The sequence below is a fragment of the Phoca vitulina genome, unplaced genomic scaffold (genome assembly GCF_004348235.1).
Source record: "Phoca vitulina isolate PV1807 unplaced genomic scaffold, GSC_HSeal_1.0 scaffold48, whole genome shotgun sequence".
NCBI classification, from domain to species: Eukaryota; Metazoa; Chordata; class Mammalia; order Carnivora; family Phocidae; genus Phoca; species Phoca vitulina.
The window spans coordinates 1347791-1374514 of NW_022589751.1; the positions used below are offsets into that span (position 1 = coordinate 1347791).

The window sequence follows — 26724 nt, forward strand, 5'->3', positions numbered from 1 at the left end:
CTAATTTAAGATTCATAAAATATACTGATATTTAAGTGAATATAAAAACAATTTATGTTCAAGTTGTTTCTCAGCTGTACTCCTACCCAAAGATTAACGTGGTAGAACATTTTGTGACAAGGTAGTTTTACAAATACACACAACAACTATGGCTGTTAATGCTTTTAATGGAGTGGGTACAAAATGCATCAATGCAGAAGAATGTTTTACATACTCATTAGCATGGTGATGAGTGTAAAATTAGGAATACATCCTTAAACCTCAAAAACTACAAAGTTTTCCTGCAACCTAAGATAATGGAAAAGGCTCCCTAAGTTTTTACCTGCCACCTTTATTAAAGTTCTAAGTGGTATTGGGGGGGGAGGGGGGAAGCCAAAAAAATAAGAGGCTCTTTTCAGCTGTGGTCAAGAAGTCTAATGAAACTGTATGGCAAGGACTGTGGGACTGTGAAGTTTCCACAAAAGGGTTTTTAGATGACCATATCACAAACTTGAAAAGTATGAACAATAACATATAGGCAAGCTGAGTGGCTTAATAGTTTAAAAGCCTAGAAAGCAGCTATGGTATCTTACCTTAGAGAATTTAAAAACATTATAAATCGCATTTCCTACAGAGAAACCTTTTAAAGCATGGACGTGACTTTTAAGGATACTGAGAAAACATCAAGTTTTCATAAAGCTTCAGTAAACACCCCAAGGCACAAGTGTTCAAAACGGCCTGTTCACTAAAATGTCACTGCATTCTACTTTCAGAGGTATAGGTATGCTATGCTTGCAGTGAGAGGACATTTAATTTACCCTAGTTAAAAGCACCAGGTGTCAAGCTCAGCTTCCCTTTACACAGGATGCACCAATAACCCTTAAGATAGCAAATAGTTCAAGTACTACGTTTCCAACATGCCTTGCCTTTTGCTCTTTGATTAGTCAGCACTAGGGCTCTTTGACCTGTAGTTCAGAATATTTTGAAAGCAGCTAGGACTACCTTGAACATAGTCTTGAAGCAATATGGAGCTCTTCTAAAAGCTCACTAGATACTTTAATAATAACATTTAGAAAAGGGAAAAAGACAAAATTTGCAGTAGCTGAATCTCTTTCAAAAGAAGAAAAATAATGTAGAATCTGACATGTAGGTTCAAATGTAATTAATGTCCGAAACTGCCAAGATTGTTAATACACATTTTGGTAAGGAAAAAAAATAAATTGGCAAAGTTAACTACTTGTGTGAAATATACTATATATTAAACAGAAGAATCATTTCCACCACCAATGGAAGAAAACCCACAGCAAGGGAAGCATCTAAAGGAGGACAATCAAAAGGTTAGGGAAGCGTACTAGCTTTCGAATACATCACACCTTGATTATAGAACTATTTCATTTTTAAAACTACAGTGTTTTAATGTACTTCTAGTAATAATCCAATCTAAGGAGCTGTAGAGGCTTATGAAAAAGACCTATCCACCAAGATGCTGTGTTTCTAGTGTAGGGCTGAGTTAATACTTCTGTAAGAAGGAACTGAATCACCTCAGCATCAACAAACAGCCTTTTTCTTTTACATTGTAACTCCTAATTTGATGACTTATTTCTCTTCACTAGCTCAAAATTAGGTAGGAAAAGGAACTAAGCTGACTGGTCAGACCCAGAAACACAATGATTTGGCAAGCCGCACAGTCACTCGGCCCATGGAGGTGTGGTAATTTGCAGAAAAGTTGCTTGACTCGTGTTCCATTCCTTCACATCTATGAAGAAAAGCCCAAAGATTAGTGTCACTTCACTATAGGATAAAAGCAAATCTCTCCCCCCACCCCCTTAGAGCTCTGACTCATTTCTCAATAAGCTACTAAAATCCACACAGGCTCTGACAATTCCCCCGACAGCTAAATCATCTTGAAAGGTCACTTTCAAGTATGTCCTAGTTATTTCATAAAGTAAGTTCAAGTGAAATACCTGAAACGGTTATGATCCCCCAGCCATGCTCACTTGCCTAGCACACACACCATTAACAGGAACACAGGTCGGTGGGCAAAGTGTGAATTCATACTGAAGACGAAACACAAACAGCTCAAATCTGATTTTGCTAGGCTAGTGGCCTGCACGCACCTGCAGAGGCGTTCGATACAACCACTTTTCTTTGTCAACTTGAAGCTGCATACAGGCAAAGAGGTCACAAACTGCTGGGAGGCCGTAACGGTCTTGGGGAAAGTTACGTTCCTCCTGTAGCGGTGAGTTCAGTAATACTTCCTGCAAGAAGACAACAAGGGTGGGTTGCTCCATGACAACTGGGAAGCAAGGGACCAACTTAACTCGTCTTCCCAAGAGTCTAGTGTCCATAAGGAATATTGTTGGCCATTCTCTCTCATAAGCAAGAGCAAAGGTACAACAGTTTAATCTATTCCATAAACAGCCAATAAAACACTCTGGGTTTTTTTTTGTTTTGCTGTTTTCTTTCCTACAGGATGGGGGCCGGGGGCCTGGAAAATGTACAGAAATTTCAGTCTGCATCCCAAATCTTCCATCAAAATTAATAGGCCAAGCAACATTTAACACATTTAGGGATCTGGCCCATTTGCAAGATCTGGGATTAAGAAAGTATAAATCTACTTAGTTCAAATGGTGTTACTTCGATGTCTGTGCTCACCTTGGCCTTCTTTCGAAGTAGCCACTTGTCCTCTCCTGAGGATAAGTGGCTGAGGTTTCCCATTTTCTTTCCTGGCAAGACCCAGTCAGCTGTGTTAAAGGGACACCAGGAAGTGGCCGCGGGGTTCATAAGCTTTTGCTTGCCAGCTCTGTCTTCAGTACTCGGCACTTCTTTGAGACAACCTTCTTTGTATGAGGGTGTGATGAGCCACTCTGACAAAGGACTGTTCCTTATGACTTGGAAGGAATCCGCAATTCTAGAAGGAGCCACTGCCTTTGACATCTTAGCTTGTTGCGTTGCCTCTTTTCTGGAAGGACAGAGCCACACACTCAGGGAATCTGTACACTTCTCAGGCTCAGGATTTGGTTCCACAGGCATACCATTTTTGTCTTTTCCTTCTTTCTTCAGAAGCCATTTACACAGAGCTTCCTTCTCACAGTTCTCATCACACACACACTCTGCAAAGCTTGTACAGGGCTCGTTGGCTTTGCACACTTCCTCTACTTTATATGGGTCCTGAGGGTTCTGGACAAGCCAATCCTCAGTCATCAGGCTGGGAGTGGACAAGGGTTTCTTGGCCTCTAAGTGGTCATTCAGGCACTTCAGATTGCCCAGGTTTTCAATCTCCACACCCTTGGGCTGGTTGCCCCGACAACTGGTACAGGAATCGGGCTTGACAAGCCAATCACTCACACTATAGGGCTCCTGGAACACCTGCAACAGGAGCTTCCACTTCTCACTGGTTTCACAGCTACCCTTCCCAGGCTTCTCCAGCTTCTGGGATTCCTGAGCAGTCACCAGCCAATCAGAAAGGTCCATCTCATCTTGATCAAAAAGGTCCAGGTCTCCAGCCTTTTCAATTTCCATAGCGTAGGAACTGATAGAAGAATGGCTGTTACACTTTTGGTAAGTTGGTTTTTCAGGAACCTCTTGTTGCTGACTCCTGTAGAGCCAGTTTTCCAAACCCTTTAGGTTGCCCCAGACATTACTGAAGAAATTGCAGGCTCTGGCAGAACTCTACACAAGAAGTACACGGTATTAGTTCACCAGAACATTATGGCTGCTTTGGGGTTCAACGATAAGAGTTCTATCTCCACATTTATTACACTGCCCAGTGTTTCTAAATTGAAGTAGATAAGGCCAAGAGACAAAGGATTTCTCTACTGAGATACTAATATATATATTTCAGTAACAAAAAATTTAATTTTCTGCAGTTTAAAAAAAACTAAAAAATACTAAAGACAAAAGCAGGAGAAAGCATTTGTAGCATATCTGACAGAAAACAGGCTGTTAGTTCTATATAATAACCCTTTATGAATAAAGAAGACAAAAATGAACAAAGGATATGATTAGGCAACTCATCCAAGGCAGCTAATAAACATGAAAAATATTCAACCTCCATAAGCAAAGAAACTTCAAAACAAAAGTAAAAATTGTTACTCTGTATCAAATTTGGAGGGGAAAAAAAAAAAGGAACTTATGATTGCCACTATTTGAGAAGTTTCAGGGAAGGAAGCACCCTCAATATTCTGAATATTCTTCTGAATATAAATTGGTAGCAACTTCCTGGAAAGCCAAACTGGCGATATGGATCAAAAGTCTTAAAGGGTAGGGGCGCCTGGGTGGCTCAGTTGGTTAAGCGGCTGCCTTCAGCTCAGGTCATGATCCCAGGGTCCTGGAATGGAGCCCCGCATCGGGCTCCCTGCTCGGGAGAGCCTGCTTCTCCCTCTCTCTCTGCCTGCCGCTCTGCCTACTCGTGCTCTGTCAAATAAATAAAATCTTTAAAAAAAAGTCTTAAAGGGTATGCAGAATTATAATCTAGAAATGCAATTTCTAGGATTCTACTGCTAAGGAATTAATCAAGAATGTGCACAAACTTAACTCCTGGCTATTTAGGGGAACTCTGTTTATACCCAGAAAAACTGGAGTTTAAGTTACAGCCAATCAAAATATTATATACTATTAAGGATTTTATGGCAGAAATTAAATGAAAGAGAAATATATTCATGCTCTACTAGTGAAAAAAATCTGCTAGTCAAAACAAGATTTACAGAATCATGTTTTTGAAGATATGTACACACAGAAAAATGGAAGTATGTAAACAAAAACGTTACAGTAGTTAGTTCTGCATGTTGGGGTTATGAGTTTGTATTTCCTTAAAAGTCTGTTTTGTAAACTTTCTATCTATAGTGAAGAGGTGTCACTGTTATAATAAAGAGTTGTAAAAATATTTTCGGCCTAGAACTCAAAACAGACATAAACTATGAGTTAAAAACTGAAACCATCTACTACTCCATCTACCTCAGAAACAATAAAGGCAGCAACACACCTGACTATTCTCCAAGGTCGGCTTTTGGGTGAGCCAGTCCTGGAGGTTGGTGCTGGGGATGTAAGGAGCCTGACGACCACTGGCAGGTTTGCTTCCAAGGAGCCATTCGCTGAGAGAGACAGCTGTGGTGCTGGATGCTGACTTCTGCTGATCACATAATACTCTTATGCTTAACGAGGCAATGCCAAATGCCATGGAAAGTTCACCAGAAAAGCAGCAGACCCAACCTTTCTAATTCTGGCTTGCCACTGACCCTGCACAAGTCACATGACTTCTCTAAGCCTCCATATAAAACAAGAAGTGTAGCTCATGCCCGGGGTTGCTCTCAACTCAAAACATCTACCATTCTATGTTCACATTCCCTTAAGAATTACAAAGAGAATGTTCCCTAAGACAGAACTACCCCAATCAAAGAGCTAATGATAATGTCTTATGAACTAATTGGTAACAATGACTTTCTCTCATAACATCTATAAAACCTCTAAATTTCTATCTGACGTTCAGTCTCAAAGGGTGTGTTTAATTGCATAAATTAACTCATTTCCACTGGTGCAATATTGCAAATAAATGGTAGGAAAAAAAAAGTGGTTTAGTCAAAAGCCAAAAGACATATAGCCAAGTAATAACTTAGTTACCAGAAACAAAAATGAAATTTTACCTGTTCTGGCAATGGGATATAACCTCTTTTCTCCAGGAAAGGCCCAATATTTGATGAATTAGCATGAGCAATCAGGTGCTCAGGAATTTGCTATAAAATGAAAGCAAATTAATCATGTTTATTAATGTTATGCTTTCATTCCAAAAAAGTGAAACTGTAATTCCTAAATTTCAAAAGTAGTAATCAAAGCATTACCATTTCACTAGAATAAATATTCTTTACACTAAATTCAATGACCTACACAAGTAGTTATGAAATGTGAGAATTCTCTACTACATAACTATCATCATACAAGAGAATTCGTCACCAGAATTGGTAGTATTTACTGCTTTTAACAAGACCCAAATGAGACCATGTTTGGTTTTTTATATTAAAGACCTTTCAAACCATAAATTTCATAAGAAATATGTCAAAAGTTATTTAAAAGGATACAAGATCAATTCTGGAAATTGTGAGTCAGTACCACATTCCAAGAACTACCAGCCTAATGCTCTATCAACTTAATCAGAACATGACACTTCTGAAGTTTACCAAATGCTCAAGAAAGCCACTATTCATAGTAAAAATTTTTAAGACCATCTGTGAGTCCACAGATCTGAGAAGTGCTCTATGAATTATCTGAGATCAACACTACTCACGATGGTCTTGAGGGATCCAAACGTGGTGATGGCCTGGCGCAGAGCAGTCGTGTCTGCTTCAAAGAGCAGGACGGTTGAATCTTCGGGTTTGAGGGTCAAGTTGCCCAGTCTGGAAAAAAAATTTTTAAGGAATAACGGTATTAATCTAAAACAAAGCCAAATTGTGAATAATTTGAAATGACTACTTTTCTAAGAAACTCATCAAAGGCAGATGACTTCACTATGTACCACCAGGTATAACATTAAGTATATAAAGTAGGATGATCTTATCACAGGAAAAGAGAAGTCAGGTTAAATCCAAGACATACAATGAGTTACAAGTGGGTGGCTCAGTTGGTTAAGCGTCTGCCTCGGGCTCAGGTCATGATCCGGGACTCCTGGAATCAAGCCCCATGTCAGGCTCCCTGCTTCTCCCTCTGACCCTCCCCCGCTCTCATGCTCTCTCTCTCTCTCTCAGATAAATAAACAAAATTTTTTTAAAAATAAATAAATACAACGAATCAAAGAGCCAAAAGTCAAAACAAGTAAAAAATATCTTTACCTCTCCAGGCACACAGAGACTTGATTGGCTAGATCTTTGTTTTGGGTGCACTCCAGTTGATGAATAAGACAATTGAACTGGCCCAGTAACTGTAAGAAAAATGAAACCATCTAGCCACAGTGATACTAAAAGCACCAAATATATCCAAGTTAATAAACAGCACTTGAGATTAAACTTATACCCGATCTATATTAATGCTACATTATAGGAAAGACATTCTTTGGAAACCAGAAACCATACTCAAACCAATTACAGCCTTGCAGCCACCTTACCCAGTAGAGCTGTTGGGTCTGCTGCTGAAGTGTCTCCTCTTTAAGCTGATAGATGAGATCTACCTGCTCATACAGCCACACCTCACGGCTTCGAAGGCATTCCAGGTGACGGCTTATGCAGCTGTGAATCTGGGCTTTGACCTAGGAAACACATACCTGTTAGCTTCACTACTGTTATAATTATAAGCCCAAAGAATGGTATTTCCCACAGAATGGTGAGTTTCTTAAACTTTCAGGGGTCACAAATCCTTTCAGTTATCCAATCATATCTATGGAGCATCTCCCCAGAAAAATACGTATCATATACTCAAAATTTTGCCTGTAATTTCGGGGTTTAGGGTCCCCAAAGCACACCCATGGAAGCACCAAAGCCCCCATGGACCCAGTTTAAGAATTCCAGCCATAAAAGCATTCATAAGCTCTAAAATCCTCCTTCAATACCACCTCCCTCCAAAGAGGAGCAGGTTTATTTGGGTGGCCTAAAGTAATCAAGAGAAAATAAAAGAATATATCATGTAATACTAATCCCCCTCTGTTTTCCATATAATTTGAAAACCTATAGTCTTACAAATGTGTCATTGGAGTAAGACAGGAATATTAATAGCCCTTATCTCTTGTCTCACTCTATGAATGAGCAATCCATTTACAGGAGGCCAATTCAGTAAAGAGATATGCCACTGCATGTGGATAGACAGAAGACCATGAGGACGGACAGTCTAAGTAAACCTATAAACTAAATGTTTCTGAAAGCAAATAGCGACTCAAAAAAGAATACAAAAATCCTAAGGAGAAAAATCAAAACAGCTATAAATTATCCATGAGAATTCACAAAAGGAACTATTTTAAAACAAATTTTTTCTGTATAATAAAGTTGTATTTCAAAGTCATGTAATACTTGGGTCTTCCCACTCACCAACAGAATAGTATTAGGGCAATGGAACAAAGAGATTTCAGTCTGGCTTGATCTAACAAAGTTATTTACAGAACCACACCACCAACAAAACCATGCCACCACCAAGTTAAAAAATGATAGGAGACATGATGACGTGCCACTCTTCATGCATCAAGGACACAGCTGAGAAGTATAGTACTCATTAATTTTGTTACTTTTTATTGATGGCAGTCCTTGGGATAGGGACCACACACAGCAGCCATTAAAAAAATGCATGCTGAACTCTTTAAGGTAGTACAAGGTTTTCCAGACTCTTCTACCACCTGCTTAACTGTGCTTGGGAAAAAAAAGGAACCAAGATTTCAGGAATACCATGCAAGGCATCGGGTGAAACTTTTTGGTTGGCACAGAGAAGCCAAGCCCTTGGCCATGCTCTAAACAGCCCTGTGCTAAGAGTCCAGACAAGGGAAGAAAAAAGCGCACGTCACACCTCTTGCAAGTTATCTTTAATTTGCTGTTCAGCTCGGAGAACTCCACCAATAGCAAGCTCCAAGTCCCTCCGTGCATCACAACACCTCAAAAGGGGTTCTCTAGTACTGGCGCAGCCACTCTGGTCCTGTGAGGTACTCATTCTGCTCACTGTTCCTTTGGGGGAAAAAAAATAAATAACAATCTAAATTGTACTGTAATTACAACCAAAAACTACCCTTCAATCATCCCCCAAATGATCATTCCAACCAGCTCCCAATTACTAACTTACTTAGATTACTTCCAACACAGGACCCAGCACACAGTATACCCTTAATATTAATACTGCCTCTTCTTCCCTGCCCACCACTACTGCATTCCTACCATACAATTCTATGCATCCACTTTAGTGACACTTTACATGTGAACAGATTATTCCTAAAAAAACAAAACAAAAAACACTAATTTTCCTGAACTGATAGGGCATATAGCCTCCAAAAAGTTAAAAGAACATTACAGTGTAAGTTTCTATTTATAACACACATGAAGTCATAGGGGGCATATGTTCTTGTTTTACCGATTTAGAGGTAAAGACTAAAAGGTCTAGAAGGATCCATAATTACTTTGAAAAGCAACTACAAACCACTAACTTGGTAAACAGAATTTAGAACATTGTTTAGATCTGGTATATACCTAAATTGATTGGGAAAATGGAAATTTTAAATTTTCTCTTTTAGGTGGGGCTTTTTTTTTTTAATTTAGAAAGAATTTAGGATGGTTTTTTCTAGCTAGGAAGCCCTCAAGAATGTATCTAACAAAGTAATTTCATAGGATTCTGATATAAGGGAGTTGCTTACAGACATTGGTGTGGGAAACTACAGAGACTTTCCTAATAATCCTAGGTTTACAAGAGATAAAAAATAGAAGTGGAAAGAACAGCACACAAGCAATGACAGAATGATAGACTGAGACAGAAGAGTGTTGGAAAAACACACAAAGCTTAACAAAAACCACTGGAAGAAGTCTGGTGTCTATCTTGGGTAGATCTAGAATCAGAGATGGTTTCTAAACACTTAGAAACAGTAATCAGTGTAACCCAGCAGATGTTCACTAAGCCCTATGACATCAAAGTTATTTCCTTCTTGGACAGTTTTACTAAACCGGCCACTCAATGTAATTGCAGCCACACTCGGGGTGCCTGGGTGGCTCAGCCGTTAAGCGCCTGCCTTCGACTCAGGTCATGATCCCAGGGTCCTGGGATCGTGCCCCACATCGGGCTCCCTGCTCGGCGGGAAGCCTGCTTCTCCCTCTCCCACTCCCCCTGCTTGTGTTCCCTCTCTCGCTGTGTCTCTCTCTGTCAAATAAATAAAATCTTTAAAAAAAAAAAATTGCAGCCATACTCTATCTGGATGCTCAACAGTATGACCTGTGTGACAAGGTGATATCCTATCTTTGGGGACAATGTGAATGTGAGCTAAACAGAGGTACAACTAAATGGAATCCTAAGATTATTTTTTTACAAACAACTCAAAGGGATAAAAGAGTGAAGCCAGTCTATAAAGTCTGTAGAGGTATGTTTTCCCTAATTACTCACCTGTTTCCCTAATTACGTGGATAAAAACAGAAAGCAGACATTACAGTTGCAGTTAACAAAGGACTTTGATAAAAAGATTCCACAACAATCTCTACATAGCTGTTAAATCTTATAAAACAAAATGTAAATTTTTTTTTAAAGATTTTATTTATTTATTTGACAGAGAGAGACACAGGGGGAGTGGGAGAGGGAGAAGCAGGCTTCCCACTGAGCAGGGAGCCCGATGCGGGGCTCGATCCCAGGACCCCGGGATCATGACCTGAGTCGAAGGCAGGCGCTTAACTTAGACTGAGCCACCCAGGAGCCCCAACAAAATGTAAATTTTTAAAACTTGAATGGGGGAGGACAAAGTGGAAGAGAATAAAATGTTTTTACAAGGATGAAGATTTTTAATTGAAAGTAACCTCTGTATGAGTTAGCACTGTGCTGGGTCTGAAAGAAAAATACCACCACTTGCATTTACCAACAGTATACTGTTTGTCACAGGACTAATCTGTTCCATGTTTATTAAACTAAATTTGAAATTTCTTTCTGAAAAACACACTTTAGAACAGGCATTTAGAAAAGGGAAAGGGACCTTCAAACCATGAAAAATTTCTCCAGGAAGGGAAGCTGTTTAGCCTAGATAAGTCTCCGGGAGGACGTGATTACGACACTCAAATGCTTGGTAACCTGTCGAAAAGACTTAGATTTGTTCAGAATCACCCAAAGGGAGTAGAGGAGGATTAACAGGAGACATCTGAGGCAATATATTAAAGAACTTCCTCTCAGTTCTGAGGCAACGACCTTCTCAAATAAGCCAGCTTTTGGCTCAACAGAAGCCTTCCCAGTGTAGAGTCCCTCAAATGGCTGACTCCTCATCTGAAAGGAAGCAAACTTTGGCCTCGACTGCATCTTCAAGCCTAGGTTTAGGACCAGATAGCTAGCTACAAGCTGGAAAGGGACAAAAGTGGTGTGATCCCCACCCTCAGAAATAAAACGATGGGAGGAAGAAGCATAATAGGCTTTCTTTTGACCATCTCAGGAAAAGATCCATAGTGAGAAACTAGGACTCTAAGAAACTGCAAGATTCAACAAACTTTGTAATTTCCCTGTTATTTTGTTACACCTCAGTCTGTTTCGCCATAATGACCTCTAAAAATGAAGGGCCTCCTTAACTAAATTTGACAGGAATTTTTGTGGAAATTTTTTCCAACCCTCAAAAGACCAGCTGTAACTATTTTGCTAACTTCTTTTTCACACTGTAAACTGCCCTGTTTTAAGCACAGGCATTAGTGTACACCTGGTGCACACTGTAGGGACTCTGAAAAATACCTGTGCAGCACAAGTGCACTGCTGGCTCATACTTGGAGAGCTGGAGTATCACCTCATTACCACAAGGTGCTTCACTTTGCACTTAAAAGTTTTATGCAAGGCATGTTTAGCTGTCTTTCCAATTATTAACCAACTTCCACCTGTGCCAAATTTCCCATTCTTAGGTCTTCACCATTTGTGTGGAATGCCATAATGCCTGGCACAGTGTAAAATGTAATCAATAAAATTAAATTAAAATGTACTCCACAATGCCAAAACCCCACAGCTCTAGTTCCTATGGGTAGCAAATTCAAATGCATGTTAAGTGCTCACTGTTATTACTAGATCCCTAAAGTAGGTCTTCTAAATTCAATCACAAGTACTATACAAACTGTCTAACAAGAACAAAATATGGCAAAAGTACACAAATTGGGTTTTCTCTTTATCAGCTACAGACAGAAGGCAGGATGAGATTTAAATTACAAAACTGATTTTCCCCACATATTTATCACATGTTTTCAAAAAATGAGTGTTATCCTTCAAAGCAGTCACCTTGTTAATAAGGGTCTTTAGAACTCATTTGTCACTGCCCCACCACCTTCAAAAGAAGACTGTCTTAAATGTATATTTTTTGAGACAAAGTCAAAAGTTTAAGTGCTTCTAAAACTTCCCTGCCTCTAGGATTCCTGTTCTAGGTTTGGGGGTAGAGGGAAAGAGGAGGGAGAGACACATGCACCCCTCAAATAAATAAAGCTCCAGGAAAACCTAGAGCTTTCCCCAAAGAGTTCTATAAACTATATATGCCATTTTTGCACAGTGGTTTGCACAAATCTAATTATGAAATCCAAAGATCATGAAACCAGAATTGAGCAACTAACCACAAATGAAGCTAAATCGTTACCATGTGGTTTAAGCATGAAATTTCCAAAAGTGTATAACCCTCTTGTGACCAACACAAACCACAATTTAAAGTTGAAAAACTCTTAGCCATCTCTTTAGTAGACGGTTCTCATTTAATACATGAAGCCACTAAGGCCCAGACAGTTTAAAAGACCCATCTAAAGGCCACAGCCATAACAGGTCTGAGTTTAGAACTAAGGTTCCTAAGGTCTAGTTCTGGATGCTCTCTGACAAGCTTGTTCTTCCTTTAGTGTATTAACACCCACAAATTACTTTTATTTGCCAATATTAGAGTTTGAAATTAACATTCAAGAAAAAAAAAGAATGAACATTCCAACGGAATACTACTGGAATAACTTCCATTAAGATTCTGTCCATTTTCATAGTCCTCAATAAATTATGACAATTTTTTAGAACTTTCTTCCTTGGATAATGCTAACAAAATAAATAGTACCTGTGCATGTCATGATAGTTTGGGAATAATCAAAACACTGCCAAGTACCAGTGCCAAGTATGAAGGACACAGCAAGAGCCCTGGATTCTGATCCCACATCTGTATCACACTCACTTGAAGTTCCATTTGTCTGTCTGAAGGCTTAGACCAGGTCATCTCTAACTGCACCTTCCAGCTCTCACTGTCACCCTTCCCACCTGCCCCTCCTCTCCAAAAAAAAAAAAAAAAAGTCCACTTTTTAGTTATTTTCCTGGCATCCAAATCATTGCTAGAAGCCTACGCCCTAAAAAACAATCCACAGCACACATCTGTGTTCCATGGATTACTAAGTTTGTAATACTGCCAATTTGGTTATCTTTGATGGGACAATATATATTAGACTGTACAAATTTTCAGGAAAAAATTATTAATTATAAAGTAATTAATATTCCACATTACCTTGAGACATTTCTTCTCCACACGTTCTCTATTGTTAAAAAAAAATAAAAGGTTGTTTTTTTATTTCACAGTTCATTAACTCAAAGGCTATATATGTCTTAACCCTAGCCCCAGTCCACTTTTATCAACACGAGTATTTTTGAAATTCAGGATCTGATTCTCCGCAATTTTTTTTTACACCTCGCAAATAAAGGTTAATACCTGAAGAGACTTAAACAAATAAGAAAATAATGAAATCACAATAGCATATTTTAAGATTTACACTTCAGAGTTTATTGCGCTGGGATCCGTCTACCTTTATACTTGTAACTACGAGCAATCAACCCCAGCACATCAACTTTCCGAAGCAGTAATTGCAAACCGACCACAAAATTCCCCACCTAATGCCAAGTAAGACTTTTCTAGTTAAAAGCAACAATGATTCATGGAACTTTCCAGGTTCCCCAACTCTTTCTAAGAGCACAGCAGCCCTACGAAGCCGCAGTCGCAGGGTCACCGCTCAGCACGCATGCGCAGCCGGGGCCACAGAGCCCCTTCCCCACCCCAACGTGGCAAGCAACTCTGAGCGCTCCCACTGCGTTCCTGGGCTGCCCGACGAACCTCGCAGGCTGGGTCTCCGCCGCGAGAACAACCCGGCGAGCCCGAGGACGCTTTATCCCCGACTCGAATGCCGAAGGTCCCCGAGACCAAAAGCCCCGCCCCGCCCGGCCCGCGGCTGGCAGCAGCCCCCGGCGCTGGGAGCGCGCACGACGGCGCCGGAGACGAGCCGGGAGGCTCCGCCCACTCGGGCACCTCCCCCCTCCCGTCAACCCCCTGCCCCCTCCGCCCCCGGAGCTCCTAAGGGCTCCTCTCCAGCCTCCCCTCGGCCCCACTGCTTCAGCTCTTAGCCTGTGTCCACCCCGCTCCGCGGCCCAAATCGTCAAGACGTCTATGACTTAAGGGTTTTGCTGCTAATCACTACAGAGAAGTAACAACCGTGGGTCTTCTGAAGACTTACCGAGTTATTTTTGGAATGTCCCTGCCCAGTAGTTTATGCCTCCTGAGATCACCACTGTCAGCCCAGCTGGGGTTCAGCCCTCGCCTATTGTTCCAGATGTCCATTATTACTGTCGCCAACTCAATGAGAATTACATGAATTATATGTAAAATGTTTAGGACAGTACCTGGCATACAGTATTCCTGTCTGATTATCATGCTCATGGTACGTCTAGTTTGGTGCCCTTTTCTCCAAAAACAACCCTTATAGCCTGCATATCCAATCAGGCCAGAAGACAAAATCTAGACAGCACTAGTCATTCCCTTTCAATAAATTTTATTAATGTAAAATATTTGCTCTTGTCTATGCACATGAAACTATTTTTGTAAATAGGAAGAGTAAAGCAAAACCACATGACAAAAAGCAAAGGAAACACTAAAGGCCATCACCTTCAATTAAGCAACCCTCAGATTTCAGATGAACAGTTTGTGGAGGCGCCTGTTTTATCTATGATGCGCAAAGTTTCTGGGATCCCATTTCAGACATTCATTACCAAAAATAAGGAGAAAACAATGTCTTCTTCATTGGATAACACATTTGGTAAAGATAAAAAAAAGAAACATACTTCTAAATGATGAAAGTTTAAATTTTTTGGCCCTTTGTACTTTAAGTCAGATGGCTAGAAAGGAGGAATTCTCAGTATCAAAATATAACTGATGTCAAAAACTTTCATCTTTTAGGTGCCTCTATAAAATACTCACAATGTAAATACAGTAGAAACTGTGTTGACTATCACCTACATAACCAATAATCTCTACACCCTCTCTAAAAGATCCTGACCAATGCCTCCACACACTAAATGCTCCAGCTCTCCCTCACTTGAATTCCTGAGTTAGTTACTGAGAGTCAGTGTTTGTTCTGTCAGTTTATGCCAGCTTTAGTTGTTACTACAATGTGATTTATTCAATATTACATAAACATAAAAAGACTGTGGAGGAAAAAAATCATAAAAATCTAGAAGAATTCCAGGGGCGCCTGGGTGGCTCAGTTAGTTAAGCATCTACCTTCGGCTCAGGTCATAATCCCGGGGTCCTGGGATGGAGCCTGGGTCAGGCTCCCTGCTCAGCGGGGAGTCTGCTTCTCCCTTTGCTCCTCCCCCCAGTTCATGCGCTCGCTTGTTCTCTCTCTGTCTCTCTCAAGTGAATAAATAAAAAATCTTAATAAAAAAGAAATCTAGAAGAATTCTGCATTCAAACCACTTTGCAGGTTCCCCTTGACTCCCTTAAACTTCATTATTTGCCCATTATTTGCCATCTTTATAAAATGTTTACATTGTAAAGGGGATTTTACCTCTCTTCTGCTTCAAGATTTCTATGCTGTCTCAGAACAAGAGAACCATCCACTCCTAGTAGATCATCTCATCTCTCTCATCTAGAGAGAACATAAACTGTAACTATCCCATGACTCCCCACTTGCCTACAAGATAAAGTCCAAATTTGGGGCACCTGGGTGGCTCAGTCGTTAAGCGTCTGCCTTCGGCTCGGGTCATGATCCCACGGTCCTGGGATCGAGCCCCGCATCGGGTTCCCTGCTCCGCGGGGAGCCTGCTTCTCCCTCTCTCACTCCCCCTGCTTATGTTCCCTCTCTCGCTGTCTCTCTCTCTGTCAAAAAAAAAAAAGATAAAGTCCAAATTTCTTACAAAGGCAATAAAGTTCTCTACTTTCTTGCTCCAACATGATTCTCCTGCCATCTCCTCAAGGCAGCCCCACACTGTGACCTGCTACACAGCTATTCTATGCACAGTCCAGGCTGGTTCACCTTGTCCAGCTTGGCTCTCCCAGTGCTCTCCGCCAGCAATACCAGTTCCCTTCTCCCCACGTGTCCACTTCTCTAACTATGCTCAAGTCCCACCACTATGAAGCCTTTCCTGACCAAGCACCCCACTCCTCAACAGTTTTGGCCAACAGAATTAGCTGCTCCTTCCTCTGGAACCACTTTAATCTGTACAGGTTTCCAGCATGACACCTATAACATGTTACTCTAATTACATGTTACATGGTTGCCTCCTTAGCTTGAGACTCCCAAAAGAAGGTATCATGTTTTATTTGGCTTTCTACACCCTAATGCTGAACAGATAGCCTGATAAGGGTGTCTTGGCATTACCAACCTCCTTTACTCTACATGCTCTATTGCGTTGACATAAGGAGCATGGTGTCCCTGAAGTTGTGCAATGCTGTGACCCTAAACTCAACAGAGACTTAACATATGTTTGATAAATGGATAGATGAATAAATGATAAACAAATGTTCAAGTTCAGACTAGCCACAGTAAGTATAGTATAGTTCTTTAAACATAGATAATCAACTTGATGTCACACTAAGACCTGCATTAATTCAGGAAGGTTTTTCAGAGGTGGAAATGTTTCCAGTGTAACACTACTTTTAGTTTTCTTTCAAACAAGACAAAACTAGCAAGGGTATTGCCACTGAAACCATAATCCCAGAAGAGGTACTAAAATAAAGCGTTTTTCCTGAGGCCAGACCCATCAAAGCTCAGCTATAGAGACTCACAAACATCAGGAAGTCTGTGAGTTAAAGGGGAAATATTAACTGTATTTACAGCCAACTCAGGATTTTTTTTTCCCCTCAGATTTTTGCAGTACCACAGAAATTCTAGCTGACATCACAGAAGTTTGGTAGGCTTTCAGAAGTGGGGCCCTGCCCTATTTTTAACTTGAAACTTCTGGCCATAATACAGTCAAGGATAGGAAAATGTTACTTATCTACCATCACAGTAGTAAGACCACTTTATCCCTGATTTTATGATAAATACCTTGTGGTTTTTCCCACAAGAAGTGAACAAGTGATATAATATTTTCTTCTTTCAAGCCTGGGGGACTAGCAATAATGTCAAAATTAAACTCAAAATATACCTAAGATTATGTTCTTATGAAATCAGTTAAGTGTCCACGTATTAAAAGACTTAATTTCTTATCTATGACCAAACTGACAATCAAAAACCTTTTAACATATTTGGTCAGTTATTCACTCCTTCACTGAACCAAACTGTCACATCCGTAGCGCACTCTAGGCAATGCTGGATAAGAGGAATAGTAAGCCTCAAGAGTCCCCAAACATACTACTAGCACCAGAAAGGAACATCTTGATTCCACTGAATAATCAAACGAGGCAAAATCAGGATGATGACTTGGGATAAGGATGGCTAAGAGAATTAGAATAAATCATTCACATCAGAAGTAAAAAGAACACCCTCAAAATAACTATTTTAGGGGCCTCTAGGTGGCTCAGTAGGTTAAGCAACTGCCTTCAGCTCAGGTCACGATCCCAGAGTTCTGGGATCAAGGCCCACGTAGGGCTCCCTGCTCAGCGGGGAGCCTGCTTCTCCCTCTCCCTGCCGCTGCTTGTGTGTGCGTGTGCTCTCTCTCTCCCTCTCTCTCTGTGTCAAATAAATACATAAAATCTTAAAAAAAAAAAAAAAAGTAGAAACACTGTTAAAAAAATAACTATTTTATTCTCTTGCCAGTGAATCTACCTAATTCAAAGAGGATCATTACCATGGCAGGCTCTGAAGAATTGTAGACTAGATGTGATGTTTATAAATTATGACTGAATGTTATAATATAACAAGCAAAGACAAGCTGAGAAGAACTACATGGCAGCTCCTCTGATAAGCATACTATTTAAAGACACTATTTAAAGCTACCCACTAGAGTAAAAGTGCTCAACTTGGCCCCCATATCACCTAGGCCACTCACCTTGTTTGTGTGTTCTATGTTGAAACAAAGTATTCAGACATATCCATAATGAAAACTAAGCCAAAATGAAAGTTGCGGACAAAAGCTTTAAGAGGGCTAAAAAGTAGCAGGAAGGGACGCCTGGGTGGCTCAGTCGGTTAAGCTCTGCCTTCGGCTCAGGTCATGACCCCAGGGTCCTGGGATCGAGTCCCACATCCGGCTCCTTGCTTGGCAGAGAGCCTGCTTCTCCCTCTACCTGCTCTGCCTGCCGCTCCCCCTGCTTGCGCTCTCTCTCTCTGACAAAAAAATAAATAAAATCTTAAAAAAAAAAAAAAAAGTAGCAGGAATAGTAATAAAAATGCCATGGACATCTATAGTGCCTCCATGAAACTGAACTTAATCCAATACATAAATATTGGTTGGTGCCTTACTATAGTCACTTTAGACTTGGAACCTAACTGGTATGCAAACAGAGATACTGAATTCACTGATTTCAGCAATGCCTCAGAAAGTGCTCTCTGAACCAGGAGCACATTCTATTGTATATCATGCATAGTGACAAATCTTTATTCTCTGAGGCTCGGGATACTTCTTTTGAAAAAGTCAAAGGGATGCACAGAATTAATTGAGATAAAGCACTGGTCCTCAGAGACACAGTTCAAAGCTGTGGTGGCTTGATGTTGAGATACTGAGTGTAGCTCCCAGGGAAGGAGCTTGGCGGTGCCACTCTAGCTGCTGGGGTGCATACTGCATACTGCCTCTATCCTGGCTCACTGCAAAACAAATGCTGAACATCATTTTTGGTTTTTGCCCTTTTTTATAAAAGCAAAAATCCTCTTTGGATTTCTTTCACTTAACGAAAACAGATACGAATGCAGGTCTTTCATAAAAGCAAAGTGGCGTAACACAAGCTTTAAAAAAGCAGGGGAAAAAAGAAAAAAAAAAGCAGGGGATACCTGTAGCTATTTTTATTACTTTTGGTCAGAGAATGGGCTATGATAATAAAGGAAGACATTTTACTAAGTAGCTCATCAATTTAATAAGTCACCATTATATCTCTCCAGTATTCCTGCAGAAACCTCATGACTGCTCCCTACTCCTCCCTCCTCACCAGCTCTTCTCTTTGCTTGCTCAGTCCAGCCACAATTGCCTCCTTGCGGCTCTTCCAGCATACCAAGGATGCTTCCACTTCAGGGTCCTTGCACTTTCCTCCAGATATCCTTATGCTCACTCTTTCACTTCCTTAGGGTGTCTGACCACTTCCTTTGGCTGTCTTCTCAGTGAAGCCATTCCTCACTATCCTATACAAAATAAATCTTCCTTCCACACACTCCCCCTTAATATATATTATATTTCTCCACAGTACTCATCACAATCTGACATGGAAAAATCATTTATTTTCTGACCCCACTTCAGAAAACACACTAGAAGGTAAGTTCCACACAGGAAGGAACTTTGTCTTTTTGTTCACTGTTATATAGTGGTGTTCAATAAATATTTGTTGAATGAATTCAGTAAGTATTTAATACATCTATGTGCCAAGGGTTTCTTTTTTTAAAACATTATTTCATGGGGAGGGTATGTGTTCTGGTAAGCGCTGTGAATTGTGCAGGACTGTTGAATCTCAGATCTGTACCTCTGAAACAAATAATGCAATATATGTTAAGAAAGAAAAAAAGAAGAAGAAGAATGTAGCAGGAGGGGAAGAATGAAGGGGGGGAAATCGGAGGGGGAGAAGAACCATGAGAGACGATGGACTCTGAAAAACAAACTGGGGGTTCTAGAGGGGAGGGGGTTGGGAGGATGGGTTAGCCTGGTGATGGGTATTGAGGAGGGCACGTTCTGCATGGAGCACTGGGTGTTATGCACAAACAATGAATCATGGAACACTATATCTAAAACTAATGATGTAATGTATGGGGATTAACATAACAATAAAAAAAAATTAAAAAAAAAATAAAATAAAACATTATTTCATTTAGTCCTCACAAACATTTAAAGTACATAATATCACCATAATTTTTTAAAAATAAAGAACCAAAGGCTTGACGAAGTTAAATATATATCACCTATAATCACAAGCTTCCAAGTAGAAGAACCAAAATTTAATCCCAGGTCTGAGTCTGAAGTCCTTAGCCACACAATGTATGTTAAAGGGATCACACTTCAGTACTAATATTTTATGTATTCATTCAACAAACATTTATTGAGTGCCTACACTGAAATATACTTATGACAGTCCCTGAGGGCACAATGGTGAACTTGTTACCTAGAAGAAAATTTGTGCCATTGATTCACCAAAAATTCAGCAGAAAATACTAATTCTTTGAAATAAGACATTGAGAGTTAAAAATCCACCAGCAGCAATGATGACTGGTTCTGAATGTTTTCCAGTATGCTAACCCTTACTCTAGGAGGGAAATTATTACAACACTAGCCAAGGGGCGCCTGGGTGGCTCAGTCGTTAAGCGTCTGCCTTCGGCTCTGGTCATGATCCCAGGGTCCTTGGGATCGAGCCCCGCATCGGGCTCCCTGCTCAGCGGGAAGCCTGCTTCTCCCTCTCCCACTCCCCCTGCTTATGTTCCCTCTCTCGCTGTGTCTCTGTCAAATAAATAAATAAAATCTTTTAAAAAAAAAAAGAAAGAAAGAAAAACACTAGCCAAGAGGGGGTAGGGATGTGTCAGAATATCCTGCACAGTTTTCTGAAGCCCTACACAGGTTCCTGAAATTCTGGCACAGTTAAGCTGATTTAATAAAATGGGGTGGCTAGGCGTGTCCTATGTAATTCTAAAATAGGATATCCCCTCCCCCTGTGAGAATCACATTTTCCTTCCCTTACATAGCTCACTGTGCTTTTCCACTTTTGAAATACCTATTTGCCCAACAGTAATAATGTAATTGTAGAGGTTTATTTAGACACAAAATATCATAAAACCATAAAACTTTAGACCCCTAGGATTTACCCTAAGGACCCAAGGATCAAAGTCCCATAGAAGAGGAGGAAAGAAAATAAAATGTAAGGAATATTACTGGGCTAGAGCTTACATATATTATCTCAAACAAACAGGCAAGCTAGCAAACATTCCAAAGAGCAAACCAAGTAACTTCCCTAAGCCACAAGGTACATGCACCACCCCCACCTTCACTGTAGCATTTGGGTAAGTCTTCCTCAAAAGGTCTGATGATCTTTAAAGTTCAGAAATGTCACGCTAGGACCTCAGTACAGAAATGAGCCATGATTACCGGTCTCATACTCACCCCAGGAAATAATTCAAGAGTCCTTACAACCACATTTCCAAATTACCAAATGGGTGATGGAAAACTAAATCTATTCAAAAGATAGTTATGCTATTATGAACCTTACCCTGATTAGAAAACATCAGAAAATGGAATTGTGAAAAAAGCTGCGTTTTCGATCTGACAGAGTCTAGAGCTCTGACTGCTGTCATTCATGATCGCATCATCCCATGTTGTATCACAGGGCACCTAAGACTGTTTGCATCACTGTTGCCCCGCCACAGGAATTTACTTTCACGAAAATAAGGGCTGTGCCCATTTTTTTTCATTGCTCTAGCCTCAACACCCTGAACACATAGGCAATGAATAAATGATTGCTGGTGGGATAAATCAAGGAATGAGCAAACCTTGCTCTTCTCATCTGTAAAAAAGGAGAGAATCAAGCCACCTCTCGGGATTGTGGGGAGTATTACATGAGACGGTAGGTAACGCTGTGTTGGCTTACAGAGGGCCGGAAAAATATCTTCCTCGCGTTTCCACCGAACAGTTTGGGAATGGATACGCTCTGGGCCCGTTCTGGAAAACGGGAGCCTCTTCGCCCCATGAGGCCCTGGCGAGAGCAAGCAAAACCTTGCAGCTGTCACTCCCGGGGCCGGCAGAAGGCGGGCAGGCAGAGGTGGTGGCCCCCAGGCAGAGAGTGTCGAGGGCTGGGGAGAGGACAGGCCCAGAGCGGCCAACAGTCAAGAAAAGGTGACCCCCGGGGCCGGACGGGTCGAGGGAAAGGCCGGACGGGAAGGGCAGGCCCAGGCCCGGCAAGCAAGCGGTCATGGCGCCCCGAACCAGCCTTCGACCTGAGGGCTGGGGGAGCTGCGCCAGCCCAGCGGGCCACCGCGGTTCTTACCAGCTCGAAGCGCCGCACCCGGCGATCGGAGTGGAAGCTTCCTCTGAGACAGACCGGCCTGATCAGGTAAAGGGCCGAAAGGAAGAGTTCTCGCGAGAGCACAACCTTCCTCCCACGCCTCACGCCACGCGTCTGACACTCTCGCGAGACTTCCGCTCGGGTCAGTGCAAAGCCCTTGTCCTCCCTCTAGAGAGCACAGAGCGCAAGCGCACTTTTTCTGGCACTCGAGGTCCGTGTCCTTTTCACCCTTCGTGAATAAATCCCACTAAGTGAAGCAAAATTGTTGAAGGCACACTGTGTGCCAAGGATTATCCTAAGTGATTCTCTCACAACAAATGTCCTCACAAGACAGATTTTAGCTTTAATATACGCTTGCAAAAATAAATGTCAGAACACTCAAAAAAAGGACAAATCCTGTATGATTCCACTTATATAGGGTACCTACAGTAAGTCAGATTTATAGAGACAGGAAACACACTGGCGTTTGTCACAGGCTGGGGGAGAGGAGTTATTGTATAACGAGTATTGCCTTTCAGTTTGGGATGATGCAAAGTTCTGGAGATGGATGTAGGGATGGTTGCACAACAATGTGAATGTAATTCCACTCAATTGTAAACTCTAAAAATGGTTAAAATGGTAACTTCTACATCCTGTATATTTTGCTACAACTTTTTTTTTAATTTTTAGTAAATAAATGTCAGAGTCCAGATTCCAAGCCACATCATCTGACTCCACAAAGCATATGTTCGTTTGCACCACATCATACCATTCTCCGCATCCCACCGCTCTGTACTTCTCAAAATTTGTGCAGTGTGGCATTACCCACATTAGAACTTTTTTGTTTATTTGTGACCAGATATTAATATAGGCATCTTTCTGTCTCAGCTTTGACAGAGGTCCCCAATACTCAGCTATCTGCTGTCCATGTTTCTCAGCAAGGTGAAAGACCATCTAAGTAGGTCCCACCCAAGAGTGACAAGGGGCAAGGCAATCTCAGAAGAAAGCAATGGGAAACGTGGGTTTGAATACAGAAACTAAAAGGCAGTCATAGCCTGAATTGGAAGGGGAGCTGTGGAGAAGGAGGAGCAGCAGGGCACGTTGGAGAAGCCCACAAAAGCCCCAAGAGAAAGAAAATCATCCTAAGCACTGCCACTGGCAGAGGGAGCCAAGACTATACCTGACCCTTAATTCTCTTGTTCCCCTCTTCAATTCAGATGCAGACTCTGGATTGATACTGTTTTGTAACTAAAAGTGACCAAAGCACTTTTTAATTATCTTAGGACCAAAAACACTAAAGGGCCTGCCTAGATTGCTCAACTAGTCCACATAGCATGTTTAAACAGGTAGGGTTCAGGGGCAGAGGAAAAATAAAGCTCTTTACCAATTGCCCACAGATTGTTCAACAGAGGACTGTTTGCTTGTTTGTCATCTGTCACGTACACACTCGACTCTAAGCCCCAGGACAGCAGAGATCTTGGTTCTCTGGTTAATTGCTTAGCCCCAGGCTCCAATCACTACCTGGCCCAGGCACTCAGTAAAGAGCTGTGGAGTGAACAAATATTCTCTCACGCAGATACAGCAAGAGATGATCAACATTGTCACTGTTTTAAGTTCCGAAGTTTTGGGGTGGTCTGTATGCAGCAAAATATACTAGAGCCTTGCACCCAAGCCATTTCCATCTACAAGGCAGAGTTCCTAGCCTTTTAATACCCCATCAGGATGTGTGTGGTCTTGGAGGCCCTTCTCCCACGCTGTCCTGCTCTAAACTGCCCTAACCTTAGGGTGCCTAGCAGCCTCAGCTGGTAGAACATGGGACACTTTTGATCTTGGGGTCATGAGTTCAAGCCCTACACTGTGTCTAGTGCTTACTTAAGAAACAAAAAAACAAAAAAACCTGTCCTAACCTCAAGCAAACACAAAGGTATATGTGGGACACAGTATGGAGGATGCTCTCTGAAGAAGAGGAAGGAAGGATAAGCATGAGACCTCAAAGAAAATGAGGGATCTGATTTCATCTCGAAGACACATGTATTTTTTGGATTGTTCACTGGATAGCTGGACACCAGGGCAGCAGACTTCAGACATATCATAAGTGACAGAAGCAGCAGTGGTTCCCTAAGTAGGAGACATACAATGATCTATTGCAGTATATATTATAAAGCCATTATAACTTTTATTCATATTTATTTTTTGTTTCCTTTCACTGCATGATTTATAATACATACATAATTTATAAACTAATGCATAATAATTTATAAACTAAAAGCATACACAGATTTAAGTCTTTGCTCAAAAGCTTTTTTACCGGTAGGTAGGGTTACACAATCATAGATTGTTAGAGGCCAAAAAGGAACAAGCCCTGGCCTGGGAAACCCTGGGCCCTCTCAGGCTGGAAGCCCTGGGCCCACTACAAGCACATTACATTATCCATTCAACTGACAATACAGGTCCTTTCTGGGTGATTCTGTTCCACCGTCTTATAGCTGCAGGTCTCCTTGTTGAAGATTTTCTGGCACTTGGCTTTTGTGATAACACACAGGTGTAGTAGGGCTGTCACTGAGACAAGAGCAAGGCCTGTTAGAAGGGAATAGGATGCCCCGCCTCCCCAGGACTAGCTCCAACTGTCTGGGATGCCCCTCACCAACTTAAGGTCACTCTTTGGCTGGCAACACCGAAGTGCCACCTTCAGGAACCTGGACCTGAACACATAGAACCTGAACTATCAACACACAGACCATCTATGGCATCACTCTTAAATTCCACCTTGCCCTGCATGCACAGAAAGATAGCAGTAAGTTCTGATAGGCCCAGAAGCGGATCTGGGCTCTTGTGGGGCCAGGCAACTTGTTCCAGCCTGACTCTTGCCCTCCCTACTCAGGATGTGCCAGCAGTACTGCTGCTTGAATATGGGAAGGGAACTGTCCCTGGCATGGAGGCCAGTTAGGATAGGAGCTGGCTCAGCCAAGAGGAACAAAGAATCACTCCAGGTGGGGGGCGCCTGAGTGGCTCAAGTCATGATCCCAGGATCTTGGGATTGAGCCCTGCGTCTCATGGGGCTCCCTGCTCAGCAGCAAGTCTGCTTCTCTCTTTCCCATCCACCCTTCCCTCCCCCCGCTCCTGCTCTATCTCACTTGCTCGTGCTCTCTCTCTCAAATAAATTTTTTTGAAAATATTAAAAAAAAAGAATCACTCCAGGTGGGGATCATAGAGCTCAGAAAGAATATGATGAAAACTAGGTGTTACCAGAGAGAGAACCAATTCTGAACTCAGGTTTGACTGCTCGCTGCTCTAAAATCAATACTCAAGAAACAAGTGATGGTGGGAAAGGAAAGGTTGCTTTATTCAGGAAGCTGGCAACCTGGGAAGATGGTGGACCAACATCCCAAAGACCATCTCCCCCATCCAGGTGAAGCCAGAAAGTTGTAAAGGGGAAAGCAGGGGAAACAGTGAGGGGGCACTCTGTGCAGGAGACGCTGGTACTCAGGTGGTTCATCATATGTTGACATGATGCGGAACAGACTTACTGCCATCAGTGGCAGCTGTTTTGGGTTTTTTTTAAGATTATTTATTTATTTATTTATTTAACAGAGATAGAGAGAGAGCGTAAGTAGGCAGAGCGGCAGACAGAGGGAGAGGGAGAAGCAGGCTCTCCGCCGAGCAGGGAGCCCGATGCGGGGCTCAATCCCAGGATCCTGGGATCATGACCCGAGCCGAAGGTAGCCGCTTAACGGACTGAGCCCCGCAGGCGCCCCAGTGGCAGCTGTTTTCAAATGTGGTCAGGACTTATCTCCTGGGAAAGTCTGGGCCGTCACTCCTCAAGGCCAGTCAGTGGTCTGCAAAATCTCAAGGAAAGTAGGTTAGTTCTGCTACAAGCCAAGGGGCTTAGGTCGGCAAGCAAGCAGTGCCTAAGCTTGAAGCAAGTCAACCCTTAAGACCAGTTGGAGTGCTGTTACATAGGGACCATCTCCCTGGGATAATCCACCCACACATTCAATGGTGCAAACCATTTTAGGGCTCATCGCCCTCCAGAAACCCCAGATTTAAACTGCCCCTCCCCAAAGTGTACACAGAAGCAGCTATCTCCAGGGCCCTTTGTGATAATGTTTCCTTCCAAAAGGTGTCCCTTGACTTATTTTAACAAAAGAGGACATTTCAATACTCTCCCCAAAGAGTAAAAACCATAATGATAAATGGAAAAAGATTTTCCCAGGCACCTGGGGTGGGGGTCCTGGACAGTGGGGAGACCAGGGCAGTCTGGGCCTGGGCCTCCAACCTCAGGCTGGACCGCCGTGGGGCAGCTTGAGATCTGGACAGCGTCCCGTAGAAAATGCAACAGGTCAAAAAATTCTCCCAGAGAAAAATGTAATCAAATCCTTTATTTTGTTATGGCAAAGGAAAAAAAAAAGTTGGTGAGAAAAACTCGCTAGGCTGTGAGACAATTACAGGGCAAAGGAGTTGGCGCTGAACAGTAGGGAGAAATGCACACATTTCCTCTGGGTGGAGCAGTGTGCCAAACGGGATAGGCAATGTGGCAGGAAAGACGGGAGGGGCACCTTGAGCCCAGACTAGATATCAGTTACTGACCCAGGCTCAGGGGACACAGAACTGGCAGAGAGAAGGCATTACATATTTGAGTTAATTTATATTTAAAATCTCATTTAATTTTCATATTCACCTGATTATCCCTATTTTACAGTGAGTAAACTGAGACTCAGAGATTAAGAAACTTATCAGGGTCACACGGC

General features: G+C 41.8%; 1 protein-coding gene across 5 annotated transcripts; it reads right to left on the reverse strand.

Moving 5' to 3' along the window:
* Positions 1-83: 83 nt before the first annotated feature.
* On the reverse strand, positions 84-22114 carry NCOA4 (nuclear receptor coactivator 4). Of its 5 annotated transcripts, none has more exons than XM_032432336.1 (11): positions 21980-22114; positions 13112-13139; positions 8455-8609; positions 7073-7213; positions 6801-6889; positions 6260-6368; positions 5622-5711; positions 4964-5110; positions 2635-3651; positions 2097-2237; positions 85-1735 (listed from the first exon to the last, which is right to left on the reverse strand). In XM_032432336.1, exons 2-11 carry the CDS (start codon positions 13119-13121, stop codon positions 1730-1732), a joined length of 1905 nt encoding a protein of 634 aa, XP_032288227.1. In that variant the 5' UTR covers positions 13122-13139; positions 21980-22114; the 3' UTR covers positions 85-1729. The 5 variants fall into 5 exon arrangements, with proteins under 5 accessions (XP_032288232.1, XP_032288227.1, XP_032288229.1 ...); XM_032432338.1 differs by having other exon boundaries at positions 87-1735; positions 4964-5107; positions 21980-22113; XM_032432341.1 differs by lacking the exon at positions 4964-5110 and having other exon boundaries at positions 84-1735.
* Between the last annotated feature and the right edge of the window lie 4610 nt (positions 22115-26724).